Source organism: Narcine bancroftii, chromosome 6 (assembly GCF_036971445.1).
Source record: "Narcine bancroftii isolate sNarBan1 chromosome 6, sNarBan1.hap1, whole genome shotgun sequence".
Lineage (NCBI taxonomy): Eukaryota > Metazoa > Chordata > Chondrichthyes > Torpediniformes > Narcinidae > Narcine > Narcine bancroftii.
In genome coordinates, this window is record NC_091474.1 from 181673337 (window position 1) to 181687623 (window position 14287).

Here is a 14287-nt window from a genome sequence, read left to right on the forward strand (position 1 = left end):
TAAATAATCTTCAACAAGCAAAACGTCCACTCAAGGTCTCTAACATGACATCCCCTTTAGTCCCAGTCCCAACCCCTGGAGCGAGTGCTGAGTTGCATTGACTCCCCTACCTGGCACACATGCCCTGCTCATGCGTCGGCCCCAGCGACAGTAACCATGGAAACACTTCCCGATGGTCGCTGAAGTTTTAGTGCAAGCCCAGGCAGACGACTGAGAGGTGTTCACAAATATAAATAGGATCCTGGGTTGTATCTCCACTAGTCGTTAAGAGTTACTGCATCCGTTCACCGGACAGGGTGAGAGGGGATTCCACCCCCGAACTCCAAAAGGTGCCGCCCCGAGACAAGATGGCGGCTGCTCGCCAGCACAAAGAACAAGGCCGGCCAGCCGTCTTCGCCCATGCGCATTGGAGGAGAATCGGTCTACCCGGGGGATCGTCGAGGTCCTGCCGCCTTGACGGAACGTGCTGCATTTACGCGGCGCCTTTCTCTCCCCTGTGCCTTCCAGGAAATTAACACGCGGCACGCGCCCGACCCAAAACGTTGGCCGTCTACTTCTATCCATGGATGTTATCTGATCCGCCAGCTTTTCTTGGTCTGCTGAAGATTGCAGCATCTGCAACTTTGTGGTTACACTGCGGAACTTAGTGTCCCCAGTGAAGCGTACTGTTCTGCAGACAAGTCCAGGGAATACTGGAAACACTGGCGGGTTCAGCAGCATCGCTGGACAAAGTCGCAAACCCTGAATCGGAATTGAAATGTCAACATGTTCGATGAAGAGAAATTTGAAACAAAAATAAAACGACCAGGACTCTCAAATGCCACCGACACCGTGAGAAATGTTTCAGAATGAGCGCACGATCTTCGCAGCGAATAATTCCTTCCCTGCACCAGTTGCTGGTTCAAGTAAATATCAAACAGCCGAACACGAGAATAAATTAAATAACGGTGCACCTCCTCCCCGTTTCCTTTCTGTTAGGGAACTTTAGAAATACGTTCTAGAATACAAAATTTATCGAAATAAAAATAAATCAAAGAGTAATAGATTGTTATATTTTTAATTGTTGCAAAAATACTTTTGGCCTGAATCTGCTGAGTAATATTCCCAGGTCATCCCAACCTCCATTCAACACATTTATAGTAACAGACATCCTCCTCCTTCAAGCTTGTAAACATCAGCCTCATGTTCTCATCCACCCACAAACTGCCATCCCACAAGGTGCAATCCAACTTCTTCATAAATTACATCGAAATTTAATTCTGCAGATTTATGACAGTTACCCATTTCCCCACATTTTAACTCTGCCTTCCATCTACTACTATCCATCTCTAAAGCTAATTTATAACTCATCCTTTTTACCAACTGTCACTTCAACCTCTCATTACCTAACCATTTTGCCTACCTCCTCTTGGCTGCTCTGAACCACAAGACTGATTCATCATCTTTAGTCATAGTGAGGATCCCTAGAATGAAAAATTGTTTTGAAGAAAGCAAGAAAATTATAGGTTTTTTTTAAAATAGAAGTTGCATGTGCTGACCAGCTACAGTCAAGTATGGGGACACCAATACCCTCCACATGTAAAGCCCTGAAAAGGTAGTGGACACAGCCCAGGACATCACAAGCAAAACCCTCCCCACAATCAAATGTGGTATGCTGCCATTGGAGAGGAGTAACAATCATCAAGATTCACACAATCCAGCAGATTCTCTGTTCTCTCTGCTGGCATCAGAAGAGGTGTAGGTGCCACAAGGCTCACACCACCAGGTTCAGGAACAGTTGCTACCCCTCCACCATCAGACTCCTCCACAAAAACTCAATCAGGAACTTACTTAAAGACTTTTACTTCTGCACTTTATTTTTTCCCCCTCTGTATTGCGCACTTGTATACATTTCTTTATTTGTTCCCATGTACCTTTTTTCACACTATAAATGGTCATTCTGTTTTGCCTGTAGGAAAAAAAACTCAAGATTGAATGTGATATCATGTATGCACTGACAAATCTGAATAGAAAATTTCAATGATATAAATCTCTATTAAACCTTAACTTTTTCATTAAAATAGTGTGCACTATTAGCCATCAAAATGTAAGGTGCACGTTCAAGTTTGAGTGAGGGTATAATGGAGATTTTCTTGGATGAGGAAACAAAAAATTTGGTTGCATTCCATGTAACAGGCACCCAGAGGGAACATTGGGTAGTCCAGGAAGAAATAAAATAAATTGTGCTTGTTCACTACATTATATTCCTGTTCATTTATTTGCTCTTCTTCATATCTTCACTGACATATTGTGTGAAAAACCACTCAATTGAGACATGACAAAAATCATACAATCAGAATACTGATAGTAATCAATTTCACTTTGTTTTTGCTTCAAATACTCACCAGAATCTTTACACCAATAGACGATTTTTTAAAAAGTTGAATTTTACAATTAGGAAGTCAAATCAAAAACTGAACACAGCATTTAACAAAACATGTTTCAAATGTCCCACCATCATTTTACTTTGAAATCAATGCCCAATGATTTGACGGAGCACAAACATTTAGCAATATTGTTAAAAGCCATTAAAAAATCAGTAATGTTGGTATGTTGAAACATCAAATGAGCTGAAAAGTTTTTCATCTTAGGTGACTGTTATCAACAATAACTATTTAAACCTATTTACCAGTTTTGAGTACCCAACTGTGATATTAAATGTTTGTACACAAAATCTTTCAAAAGCACCATAGCAGCAGAACAATATTGCTTTGCAAACACCATTTAGCTGTACACTGATAATAACTTTTCCAAAATGACAAATCAGCTGACAAAAATGGAGATTAACTATACACATTCCTAAGATGTGAGTAGTAAAGTCAATGATAAATATGAATCTGTCAAACATTTCCTTACAATATTTTATTCTTTATGAAGATAAATTATAGCTAATATTTAAACCTAAGCATGTTTGAAAATCTGTCATCATCTCAATAGTTACACATGCCATTCCTTCCCCACCACCAAGGTTCTTTAATATTCTTTCTCCTTACAGAACATTTTATAGCAGGGAAGAGTCAGAATTTGAGATATTATTAATGTATTGCCTAGGTATACAATTTTGAACATAGAATTTATTAATTGGAATAGTCTGTGTGCTTGACCTCCTCTTGTTCATACTATTGATCCACAACTGCATCACCAGATCAAGCTTCATCAAGTTTGCAGATGACAACAGTTGACCACATCAGCAACAAGTCACACAGCAGAGAAGAGGAAGAAAATCTCATGATGAAAGAGTAACAACCAGAGTCTCAATGTAGATAAGATGAAGGAGATGATCTTGGTCTTCAGGAGGACCACGTTGTGTTTAAGTAAACAGTGAAGAGCCGGCTAATGCCGCTTGCTGCCAGGAAAATCTCCCAAAGTATCTCCCCATCCTTGCCTAGTGAGTCTTTATTTGTATATTAAGTACATTTATAAGGATTTATCTGTAAACGTGGGGTAGGGGAATTTAATTATGACAGTAGTGCGGCTGCAGCACCAGCATCCAAGGTTCAAATTTAAATTTTGTAAGTTATGGGAATTACCCGATTAAAGTGAAACTTTACATAATTTAGGACTACAATACTGATTTTTTTCAAATTACCTGACCGCTGCATGGTTACTGTAGAGGTCAGCACAATGCTGTTACAGCACAAGTAAAGCCCTGAAAAGGTAGTGGACACAAGTCTGTGAATCGCTCGCTGTTTGTGAGGAGTTTGTTTGTTCTCCCCGTGTCTGCATGGGTTTCTTCTGGTATCCTCCAACCCTTCAAAATGTTCAGGTGTTGTACCCTACTTGGTCGGCATGGGCTAAAAGGGCCTATTACCGTGTTGTGTCTTAAAAATAAAATACGTTATATTTTGCACTGTATTTTGTCTTTAAACAGTTTATTTTGAATGTAGGTATAGTGGTTAGGCACTGTGTGTGTCTCAGGCAACTAGAAAATCAACATATCCAGTATCCACAAGCCCTATGGATGCCGGATACTGAGGACTTTACTGTAGCATACAATTGTTTGTGTCACTTCAATAACTTTGAAAACTGGAGCAATGGTTCACAAATCTTAAGAGTAATTTAAACAATATCATTAAATATTTAAACAAACTCCGAGGATGCTGATAGTACTACACACCAGTGATTACTGACAGCCAAATGCCCATGATTTATTTCTTCTGTATTGCACGTCTGGACGATCTATTGATCAATAGAGTAGCTCCCCATATCCACAGCCATTCAGGTACATATTGGGCAAAGAAAAACTGCAAAGAAAAATACAGAAAAATAATTCTGTACCAGCTCTTCATGTTCAGTTTCATGGATTTAAGTTGTTTCAATTTTATAACCCTTTATATAAAAGCACCAAGTTCAAGTTTATCATTGGACTGTACATATACCACCAGACAAAACAGTAATGATCATATGTAGACAAAATATAATTTGAAACACATGTATAAATATTTCAGAATAATGTTGCATTTACAAGAGGCTCAAGGTTACAGGATACTATTCATCCATCTCATAGCCTGCAGATAGAAACTATTTCCCAGCCTGGCAGTCCTGATTTTGATACTCCTTCCTGATAGCAGTAAATCAAACTCATCCACTTGCCCTTTTCAGTCATCAAGAATGCAGGCTTAGAACTAGCCATCCAAGTAGCCCAAGATGAGTATATGCTGACACTGCCACTATAGTGCACTGATGGAGGAGAGAGTGCTTAATCAAGCCAGCTGCTCTCTGTCATACCTTCATCCAGTCAACCAAGAGATAGTTCATCAGACTCCTAAGCTTTGCTGATGAAGGAAATGTTTTGGGGTGTCACAAAGCAAGTCACTCACCATAGCAAACCCAACCTCTGATCTGCTTGTGTGGTATATTTAAAAATAGAAATTGATATTGTGCACAGAAATTCTCACTTCTATTGCAGCAGTTAAAGAATGCTGAGCTTCGGACATTGCACTGAGGAACTCCTGTAGTGGTAAACTGGAGAGATGAACAATCTCCCATGATCAAAGAAATCTTCCTTCTGTCATATGTCCTCAACTAGAAAAGCACTTTCACTGCAAGTACATTAGCTTCTTTTGTCATATTCTTTTGTAATCAGCTTAGATTAGTTATCATGGCATTTTTATCTATCACTATTTTTCCATTCTTCTCAAATATCCCTGAAAGCCTTACCTTCAGTTCAGCACCCATACTTCAGCATTTCATTCATATCAAACTATTCAGTCATCAACAGCTCTCAAGTCACTTTTCATTTTTGCATATTGCAATCTTAGTTTATTCCCCAATGGGCCAGATGGAGGACTCCTGCTCCTGTTTCAGGAAACCTACTGCCACTGGTCTCTGCAGATACCTGCATCATTACTGAGCACACTATACAGGAAGAGATGCAATGTAGGCCCACCCTCCCTATCCCACCCTCTGCTCCCCTCTTCCCAATCACCAGCAGGATTGAGTGGCTGCTGGGAGCAGAAGCTGGGGTATGGGCTAACCTCTGTGCTCTTGGTGCTGACTCTCCATCTGTTGGGGCCACTGACAGAGCTTTCAATGCAGCTGCCAACTCCGTCATGGCTTTGCATCTGGATGAGGTCCTCATTTGAGACCCTCTCCAGCCTCTCCTCCCCATCTCCATCATTTTGCTTGCCCCATCATACTAGAGTACCTAGATAGACACCCTGGAACAGGCCATGCCTCATCAGAGCTCTCCTGCCCCAGATCTAGCTTCCAGCCAACTTCACACCCCACAATGACTGCACTCTGCTGTGGTGTGACCCAGCCCAAGTGAGGAGAACCTGACTCCATCAGGGGCTGCTCACTCCACTCCTCTACGGGGGCCATTCCTCCAGTGCCCACTCCCCCTTCCATCTCTTTGTCACACAACCTGGGCTGTGACCATCCCAGGACCTCCTGGTCTGGATGCAGAAATTTAGGGTGTCCCGGAATGCTTCAGGAGCACCGGCATCTCCTCCAGCCATCATATTTCTGCAAGCCACATGACACGTTAAAGAGCCACATGTGGCTCATAAACCTAGACATAGTTTAACATTTCACTTACAACCTCTGCCACAGTTTGGGCAGCTGCAGAGGCTGTAGGTGCATTAGAGGCGAATCCACAGAAACAGTCTCTGAAGGGATTTTTTAGCTTTTTCTGATCATCTGGGGTGCAAGGCAATGTTCACGGTAACTCAGTTTGCCTTTACAGCAGGTTGAAGTATATTGTGCATATCACATTTTTTGTATTATTACAGGTCAATGAAAGAAACCTTTGATCCTTTGTCAATGCAACATTTCCCTTGTAGTATTTATGTTGGCTATATTCTCATGTCTTCTTGGATCGGAGCCACATGCTTCTAGCTGGACATCAGAGCATAACAAATTTCTGCAAAATAATTATTCCTTACAAGACTGTTAAGTTTCAGGAAACTTCGATATAAAACTAATAATTTCTTCGAGGTGAAGGACATTATTATCTTACAAAATTATTAACAGGCGGCAAAAGGAAGAGACAAAACCATAGGGGTGAATCCTGAAGCTTGACAATTCAATTTAGGACTATGTGCAGTACAGAACAAATAATGCTGCATTGATGGGTTCTCACTACTAACATATATGTTAAGCCCTTCATGGACCTCTCAAAAGTCTGCAGTACCTTTGAAGAAAGCTGTGTAGAGCTTTTCAGAATCCTAGTCAAGATGTGCACATCAATAAACCATCACTAATATGCATTCATTGTTCATTTAACTCTTATATGAATGAAAGACCTGGACCATTTCCCTTGCATAATACTGCATGACTTTCAAAACAAAATGTTTTACAATCTTGACAATATGAAAGCTTTCATTGGAATATTTATTTTGTAGTGTAATGCCACATTTAAATCTCAAAAAACTGGAGCAATTCATGTTATAATTACCTGTATTGAATGCATCCAATAACCCGGAGTCCTGTTGGATATACCAAGGGTTGAAAGTGCATGACGTACATAAACATTAGTTGACGGTGCTAGCCAGGAGAAATGCAAGTCATCTCTGTCCCCATTTCTGTTAGTTGTTATAGAAAATGGCAATAAGCTCTGAACAAAGATTCCTTTGGGGGCATATTCACAGTGCAAAGCTCTGCTAAAATGGTCCAAATACATCTGAAAAGCAAAATATATAATTATGAAAACAAACTCTCTTTGATAAAAAGACATCAATCTTTTGATCCTTTCCTGCAGTTGTTTCTTCTTTTTCCTAACGTGGAGTCATATGGCATTTGATGCTTGTCCGTTCAAGCCCCTTTTATCTATGATCTGTCTAAATACATTACGTTATTGTGCCAGCTTCCAGTTTTCTCTGGCAGCTCACACCATATGCAGACCACCCTCTCCATATAAAGAATTATTTTTCCCCCTCAGGTCTCTCCAAAATCTTTCCCTTCTAATTGTAAATCTATGCCCTTTAGTTCTAAACTCATCTACCCTGCAAAAAAGATTGTGAGCATTCACTTTATCCATGCTGCTAATTATTTTGTATCCCTTAGCCTCCTTTGCTCTTGGAAATAAAGACCCATCCAATCCAACCCTGACAACATCCTAATTAATCTCCTTTGCACCCAATTTAGTGACGTCCTTCCAATAGCTGAGCGACCAGAACAGCACTTCGTTCTGCTCCAAGCATGGTCCCACCAAAGCTCTTGTACTGCTAAACCACAAGTTCCCAACTTTTGTATTCTCCATCCTGCCCTCCATACTAAATCCTGAGTTGCCACTTTTGAAGAACTCTGCACCTGTAGCCCTAGATCTCTCTTTTCTACAAGGATGCCATCATAACCTTCAATGAAAACCACATTTTATTCAGTGGTGTGCTTGTTCAGCCCATCTCAACTTAAACCAGCGTGAATTGTTTGTTGTCATTGCAACAAGTGTATCTTATCAAGACAATAAAGTAGAACAAGCAAACTATTTCAAAAAAGCATGCAATTTCCATTTAACATTCACTTTAATTAAACTAGATTCCAATGGGCAATGCTGATCAATAGAACCATCTCACTATGCAAAAATGAACTTGTGCAAAATTAAAATAATTAAATAATTGCAACACAGGATACATTATGTCTAGAGAAAAACTCCAGATGCCATCTTGAAAAATGGTCCCAACTCAAAATATTGTCTTTCCTTCTTGTGAGACCTGCAAACTCTACCTTGGGGCAGAAGATGAGAAAGCAAGCATTTGGAAGGTGGTAAATATCTTTCTCTTCTCTGAAACATGGATGAGATCTTAACCGCCAACCAATATTCTCCTCTGAACTCTGAAGGGAACAGGACCAGAATTCCCATGTGTTGGTTGCAATGTTATTCTTTATCACTACTGGATTTTACAGCAGCCTTAATGCTTTTTCACTACCAACCTGGTAATCTCTTGACATGCACAATTAAGAAATAAAAGTCCATTTTGGCAATCTTATAAGAAACATTTAAACAATGTGATTAGAGCCTCATTGCTAAGAGTATTGGCCTAGGAGAAGATGTTAATTCCCTTACGCTGTCATTGACCAGGATTTGGCAGAGAACTGTTGATGGTATTTCTCCAGTGCTGTGAGCAGTTCACATCTCAGAAGCAATGAGATCATCATCTCAAATAAAATGATCTTTGCCCACATATCATCTACAAACACTTTCTCAGATGATCAAAGACTGAGCTGGTGCACTGAAAGCAATGGGGAATCTTAGCATATCTGCTTTCACCAAGAGTTGGTTCTTGAAATATGGGAAGTGGTTCATGTTTTCCAAGGTCTCATTATCAGAGGGTGCTATTGTGCAGCAGAGTTAAGTTGGTCAAAGAGATTTGTTTTGGGAGTGCTACAAACAAAGCCTAGAGTACCCAAGCAAAAGGCATGAGGCAAGTTCTTTCCACACTGCTGATAACAGTGGTGGAGGCAAGCACAGTAGGATCTTTTAAGGGACTATTAAATGGGTACATGGAACTGAGAAACATGGAGTGTATTGCTGCAGGGAAATTCTAGATAGCTGTTAGAGTTATTAGGTTGGCACAACACTGTGGGCTGAAGGGCCTATACTGTGCTGTAGTTTTCTATCTTCCATGTTCAAAGCCATCTGTACCACCTCATCACAAGAAGCAGGACATCAGGAGCAGACAGTACCTTGGTGAAATTCTAGAACTCAAGAAGAATTTCAGCCACAAATTCACCAGCTCATCACAAATGTCTAGGAAGAAGGCAGGTCTTTGGACCTCAGATGATATGATTGTGACCATTCTTCAGGAAAACAGAAATTCCACTGTGATAACTATGGATGGGTTGCCCTGATGCTTGCCACAGGAAAAGTATATGCATGTGGCCATTCAGGTAAAGGAAGTCAGCCCATATTGAATTCACAAATCACTACTCAAAAATTTAAGATATAAATAAAATACACTGTTACAGAATTCACATTAAAATAAATAAGACTTTTTTTTTCAACTTTCATTTCTTGACATGTGCGCAGATCATCTTGTCTCGTGGACCACATTCTAGTAATGCAACCATGGATGAGTTCCACCCTCCTAGATACACAGTGGATATGATCACCTTGTGCAAATTCTAATAAAAATGTTGGGAAGTAGCATAGCCACTATGCAAACCATTTTCTAACCTCATTGAAGCTTTTGACTCCATCAATCAAAATGAACCAAACAGCAAACCTCCTCAAGTTTGGCTACCCAGAGGAATCTGACTCTTGCATTTGCTTTATAATGGCAAGCTCTTATCCTAACCAAAGGGTTCACAGCTGACCCAATCTTAGTTCAATTTGATATTAACCCAGGCTGCGTCTTTGTTCTAACACTTTTTCTTCCCAATTTTTCTTGGAGTAAAGCTGGATCTCAAATCAAAAGAACCTTCCTTCCAGGTGGAGCTAATCCACAGGTCTAATAAGTAAAGTTAACTCTATTCCAACATAGACAGTACATGGATCGTGTTTGCATAATCCCTCAATGTGAATTGTAAAATTGTTACAGGATATAACTGTAGAAGTCATTAGACATTTACCTTAGAACTTGAATACACGGCCATCTGCGGAGTGGGTTTACAGCAAAACCCTGAGGAAATATTAACAATAGCTCCCTTCTTCCTCTGTACCATCCCTGGTAAAGCAAGGCGAACCATCATGTTGGTCGCAGCAATATTTACGTTTATAATATCCCAGAGTTTGTCCTCAGAAACATTTAAAAAATGCTGTGGATAGTCAGCAGGCACATCCACACTATTCACCAGAATGCCTATTTCCTTATCCTTCAGAGCCTCTTGAATTGGTTGGTAAATTTCCCGTCCTCTGGTAAAATCAGCTTCTATTATAAAGGCTTCAACATTAAATTCTTCCATAATGGCTATGGCGGTGGCTTCCAGCTTGTTCTGATTGTGGCCAATGAGAATCAGATCAAGACCTTGCCTAGCCAACTCCTCCACATAGGCTTTACCAATTCCATCTGTTGCACCTGAGAAAAATAGAGAGATGTCAGTTACTGACAAAAATTAATTACCATTCTTTGTAGAGTGATCAAAATCATTAAGTCCTCTCTTAATAAACTCTCATCACTTGAGGTTTTCTTCACTGAATTTATATCTTCTAAAGTACAAGGTAGGATTCTATAAATGCACATTTCATTAATGCATTCCAATCTATGCTTTTACCATTCCAGGCATACAAGTTTACCCATCAAAAAATATCATCCATTGGTATTTATGGTTGCATTAGCTTTATTTTTTTTTCTCCAAAACATCACAGATATAAACTTATTGTACGGATTAAAATTAAATAAATCAAATCAAAATTACTGCATAACAAAATTGTACAAAGTATCCCCAATCACATGAAGTGAGTGTTAATAATAAATATCAGAATATTTATTTATTGGTATGGTAAGAGTGGCCTATACAATTCACAAGCCAGGTGCAGCTGTTCTATTGCTCAACTATAACATGTTTTAATGCTGGCACATGTGTCTTTCACTTATAATGGCCAGTATAGTTCCAAGGTCAGAAGCATTATTTTTCAAGGGAATATAAATTTAAGAGAATATGAGCAATGTACAACTTCACCTGAATTAATTTAGCTGGGAATAAGACCATAACCAAATGGGGACTGGAACCTGCAGTTCCCATGTGACAAATGTGATGAGTAGGCATAATGTTAACAGTGTTCTCAGCAGTGGTGCAAATAAATTATGTCCACTTAGAATCAATTTAAAGAATAGTTTCCTTTACCAAGACTACAGTTTTTCTTCAAGTATTTCTAAAATTCTTAAATGTCATTGGATTTCATTTTTCTTTGGAATGTTACAAACTCTAAGAAGTGCTATTTCACCGCATCTTATAAAAACAATTCCTGTCCTGAATTATTTTTCCTTGGAATAAAGATGAAAGAAATACCAGCACAGGTTAATTTTGACTATAGCTACTCCATTTCTGGACCATTCTTGTGTAAGTGAGTGCAAAATACATTTTAAGCCAAGAGCAAGAAACAATGCATGTTAGAAGTTGTGTCAATTCTCATTCTTAACCTCTACTTTCTGCAAAACAACCATTTTGTTGAGGTTAATTAGAACACCACATTATTGTTACTTTAATGATTAGCAACATATTTTAAGTGATTTTATATTCTTTATTACAAATTGTGGCATTAAATATTCTGAAATCTCAAATGTTAACTTAATATAAATTATGCAAATAAATCTTACCTGCAAATTAGATTTAGAATCAAATGTTTTTTTACTCAAAAAAAATTGTTCACTGGAAAAAGTATCCTCTACTAATCATATTATCGGTTACAAACCTTTGTATCTGACTTCAGTGCAAAATTCTAGATGATCTGAAATTAGAATACATTTTGATAAAATTCTAACTTCTGCTATCCCTTGATCAATTTGTGGACGCATCCATAAATCCTAAACAAAAAGAGAAGCTGGGGGAATTGGGGCCTCATTTTTTAAAAAAGATTTCCAACGACAAATTCACTCAGAGGGCCGCCTCCCCATCACTTCTCGGCTTTCTTTTCCTCTTCTATCCTCCCATCTGTATCCATCTATAATCTCTTTCCTATTTAGCCTGTACTCCTCCCCTCTTTACCCCCCAAAAACTTTTTTTTGGCTCTTACAAAGGGTTCTGGCCCAAAACATAGGTTGCTCTTTATTTGCTCTAGAGATGCTCCATTCGTGTTGTTTCTCCAGCAATCAGTGACTGCAGACTTTCCAGTTGGACTCCATCTTGTTCTTTGTGCTGTAATATTTCCAGATTTGGTATTCTTTAATTGAAATATTCTAGATAATGACTTACTAACTATTACTACATTTTTGTATATTTGCAAAATATTTTGAACAATGGGCCATTGAGAGAAAAGCTTCGTTCTGTACTATTGTCTTACTGCCTCAAAATTCATCTGAAGCATGGAAATCACAGCAAGGCCATCTTACTGCCCATTCTTTAGATAATTTGAAGAGCTAATAAGCCATAACCTTTAACCACAGTAGTCCACCAGGTGATCCTTCAACACTGTAAAATAAATAGGTCTAGGATTTTAATCCACATATAATTAAATGGAGATGACCTGGTGGAGATAGATTTGTGATGCACCCGCTTCACATGACCGATAATGCTGGTTGAGGGCTCTGTTAATAATAGTAGCAGATTATTGTGATGCATTCTAGCCAAGCTAAAATCAAAAGAACTGGCTCATTAAACTGGTAGATTGAATGCTGCTCCAGTGAATTGTTTTGCCCTGGTTCTAAATTCTTGGGTTTTGTAACCATGTTCACTATACAAATACTGAAAATTAAACTACTTTGCACCTCAACAATAGTTACAACATAAACATACTTTGAATTTACCAAAGTAACACAGAGAAAAGCTACATACCAGTTACCATGGCCCATTTGCCATAGTGTTTGAGCAGGTATCTTCTGTTCACCAGTCTTGGGATGAAATGGAGTCTGACAATATTGTAGATATCAGAAACAAAGCAGACACTTTTTTTAGTCACATACCACGCTCCCAGAATGATTAATGCATCAGCGTAGACATTACATGTCCTGGCAACTTGCCCATACAGTAGTTGGAAACTATCCACTGCTGCCATGTTATAGAGTAGGGATAACTTCCGTTCTAAAGCAGCAACAAAGCAACACTGAGGCATTCCATCATAGCACAAGTCTGTAATTTTTCATCAATACAACATGGGCAAATACTCCAGGGGTTGGTGACAGCAAACTTTCAGAATGAGTGATCAAATATAGAAATCAGTACTGTAGTTCTTAATCCTGACTGATAGTTTGTCTTAATCCTTTCAAAACTTCTGTTCTCCTTAATGGCTGTAAAGAAGCAATACGAGTTAGTAAATTGCTCAAAAACTCACACACAAAAGAAACATTTTAAATGGCTCCCATTTAGTTGATACGTTTCAAACAGCTGTGACTCCACATTCTGCAAGAGTGGTGCTGCACACCTTTCCAGAAATAAACTACCTTCACCGTGAATTCAGCACACAGCCCAGATGAAGTGAAAACTAAAATATTGCCTGCAGCTGGGAAACTTACATCAGCTGATCTCTGAAGGTCCCTTGTGAAGCTTAGCTGTTTAGTGATATGCCTTACAAAACTAGTTCTCCAATCTTAATTTATTTGCTACAACAAACAGTCGAAAAGATTAGGATATTTAAATTACAATCTATTCGAAGTGTTTTTGTGATAGTACAGATCTATCACCAATGTATATAGTGTATATAGTTACAGTATCTAGACTGTGCTTACAGCGATTGGCTGAGAGCTAAGCCACGCCTACTGTCTGGGCCTTAAAGGGTTGTGTCCCCAGCCAGGTCGGATCATTCCGGACTGGTCGGCCACCTGTGGAGAGCCTCTGTTTTTTGCTAATAAAAGCCTTGGTTTGGATCAACAAGTCTTTGATTCTTTCGACGAGCTCTACAATTTAAAAAAAATACAATGCATTTGGTTTATTCTGCGAATAATTGCTGTCCCTCAAAGTCTCAAACAATTGATTTTAAACTAAAAATTCTCTAATTTATAGAGACTTTTTAAAAATATTATTGTGCCCTTTCAGACAAAATATTTCTCTTTATTTATATGTATATGAGGTCACCTCATTTTCAAAAATACCAAGATCAAAACAAGTTCTATGACCTGCATCTCCTCTATTTGCCACACATCTATGTCTCACCCACCACCCCAATAGCCTCCAGCTCCAACATACCCTCCACAATTTCCACCACCTACAATAG

The 14287-nt window shown here is 39.0% G+C and overlaps 2 protein-coding genes across 8 annotated transcripts in view; both read right to left on the minus strand.

Annotated features, from left to right (window-relative positions):
* The window catches only part of tbc1d32 (TBC1 domain family, member 32), a 235636-nt gene extending 234918 nt beyond the window's left edge, over positions 1–718 (minus strand). For 2 of the 4 annotated variants that reach the window (XM_069886881.1, XM_069886880.1), the window contains exon 1: positions 111–717. In XM_069886881.1, the coding sequence (XP_069742982.1) occupies positions 111–121 (11 nt within the window). In that variant the 5' untranslated portion in view covers positions 122–717. Of the gene's footprint in view, positions 1–110 lie in introns of all 4 variants that reach the window. The other 2 variants (XM_069886883.1, XM_069886878.1) reach the window with 2 other exon arrangements.
* Positions 719–1136: 418 nt separating this feature from the next.
* On the minus strand, positions 1137–13589 carry hsdl1 (hydroxysteroid dehydrogenase like 1). Of its 4 annotated transcripts, none has more exons than XM_069886884.1 (5): positions 12913–13581; positions 10051–10496; positions 6938–7162; positions 4157–4283; positions 1137–1948 (listed from the first exon to the last, which is right to left on the minus strand). In XM_069886884.1, the coding sequence occupies exons 1-4, from the start codon at positions 13187–13189 to the stop codon at positions 4188–4190; spliced, it is 1044 nt and encodes a 347-aa protein (XP_069742985.1). In that variant the 5' UTR covers positions 13190–13581; the 3' UTR covers positions 1137–1948; positions 4157–4187. The 4 variants fall into 4 exon arrangements, with proteins under 4 accessions (XP_069742985.1, XP_069742988.1, XP_069742987.1 ...); XM_069886887.1 differs by lacking the exon at positions 1137–1948 and having other exon boundaries at positions 2239–4283; positions 12913–13364; positions 13518–13589; XM_069886886.1 differs by lacking the exon at positions 1137–1948 and having other exon boundaries at positions 2239–4283; positions 12913–13364; positions 13499–13587.
* Between the last annotated feature and the right edge of the window lie 698 nt (positions 13590–14287).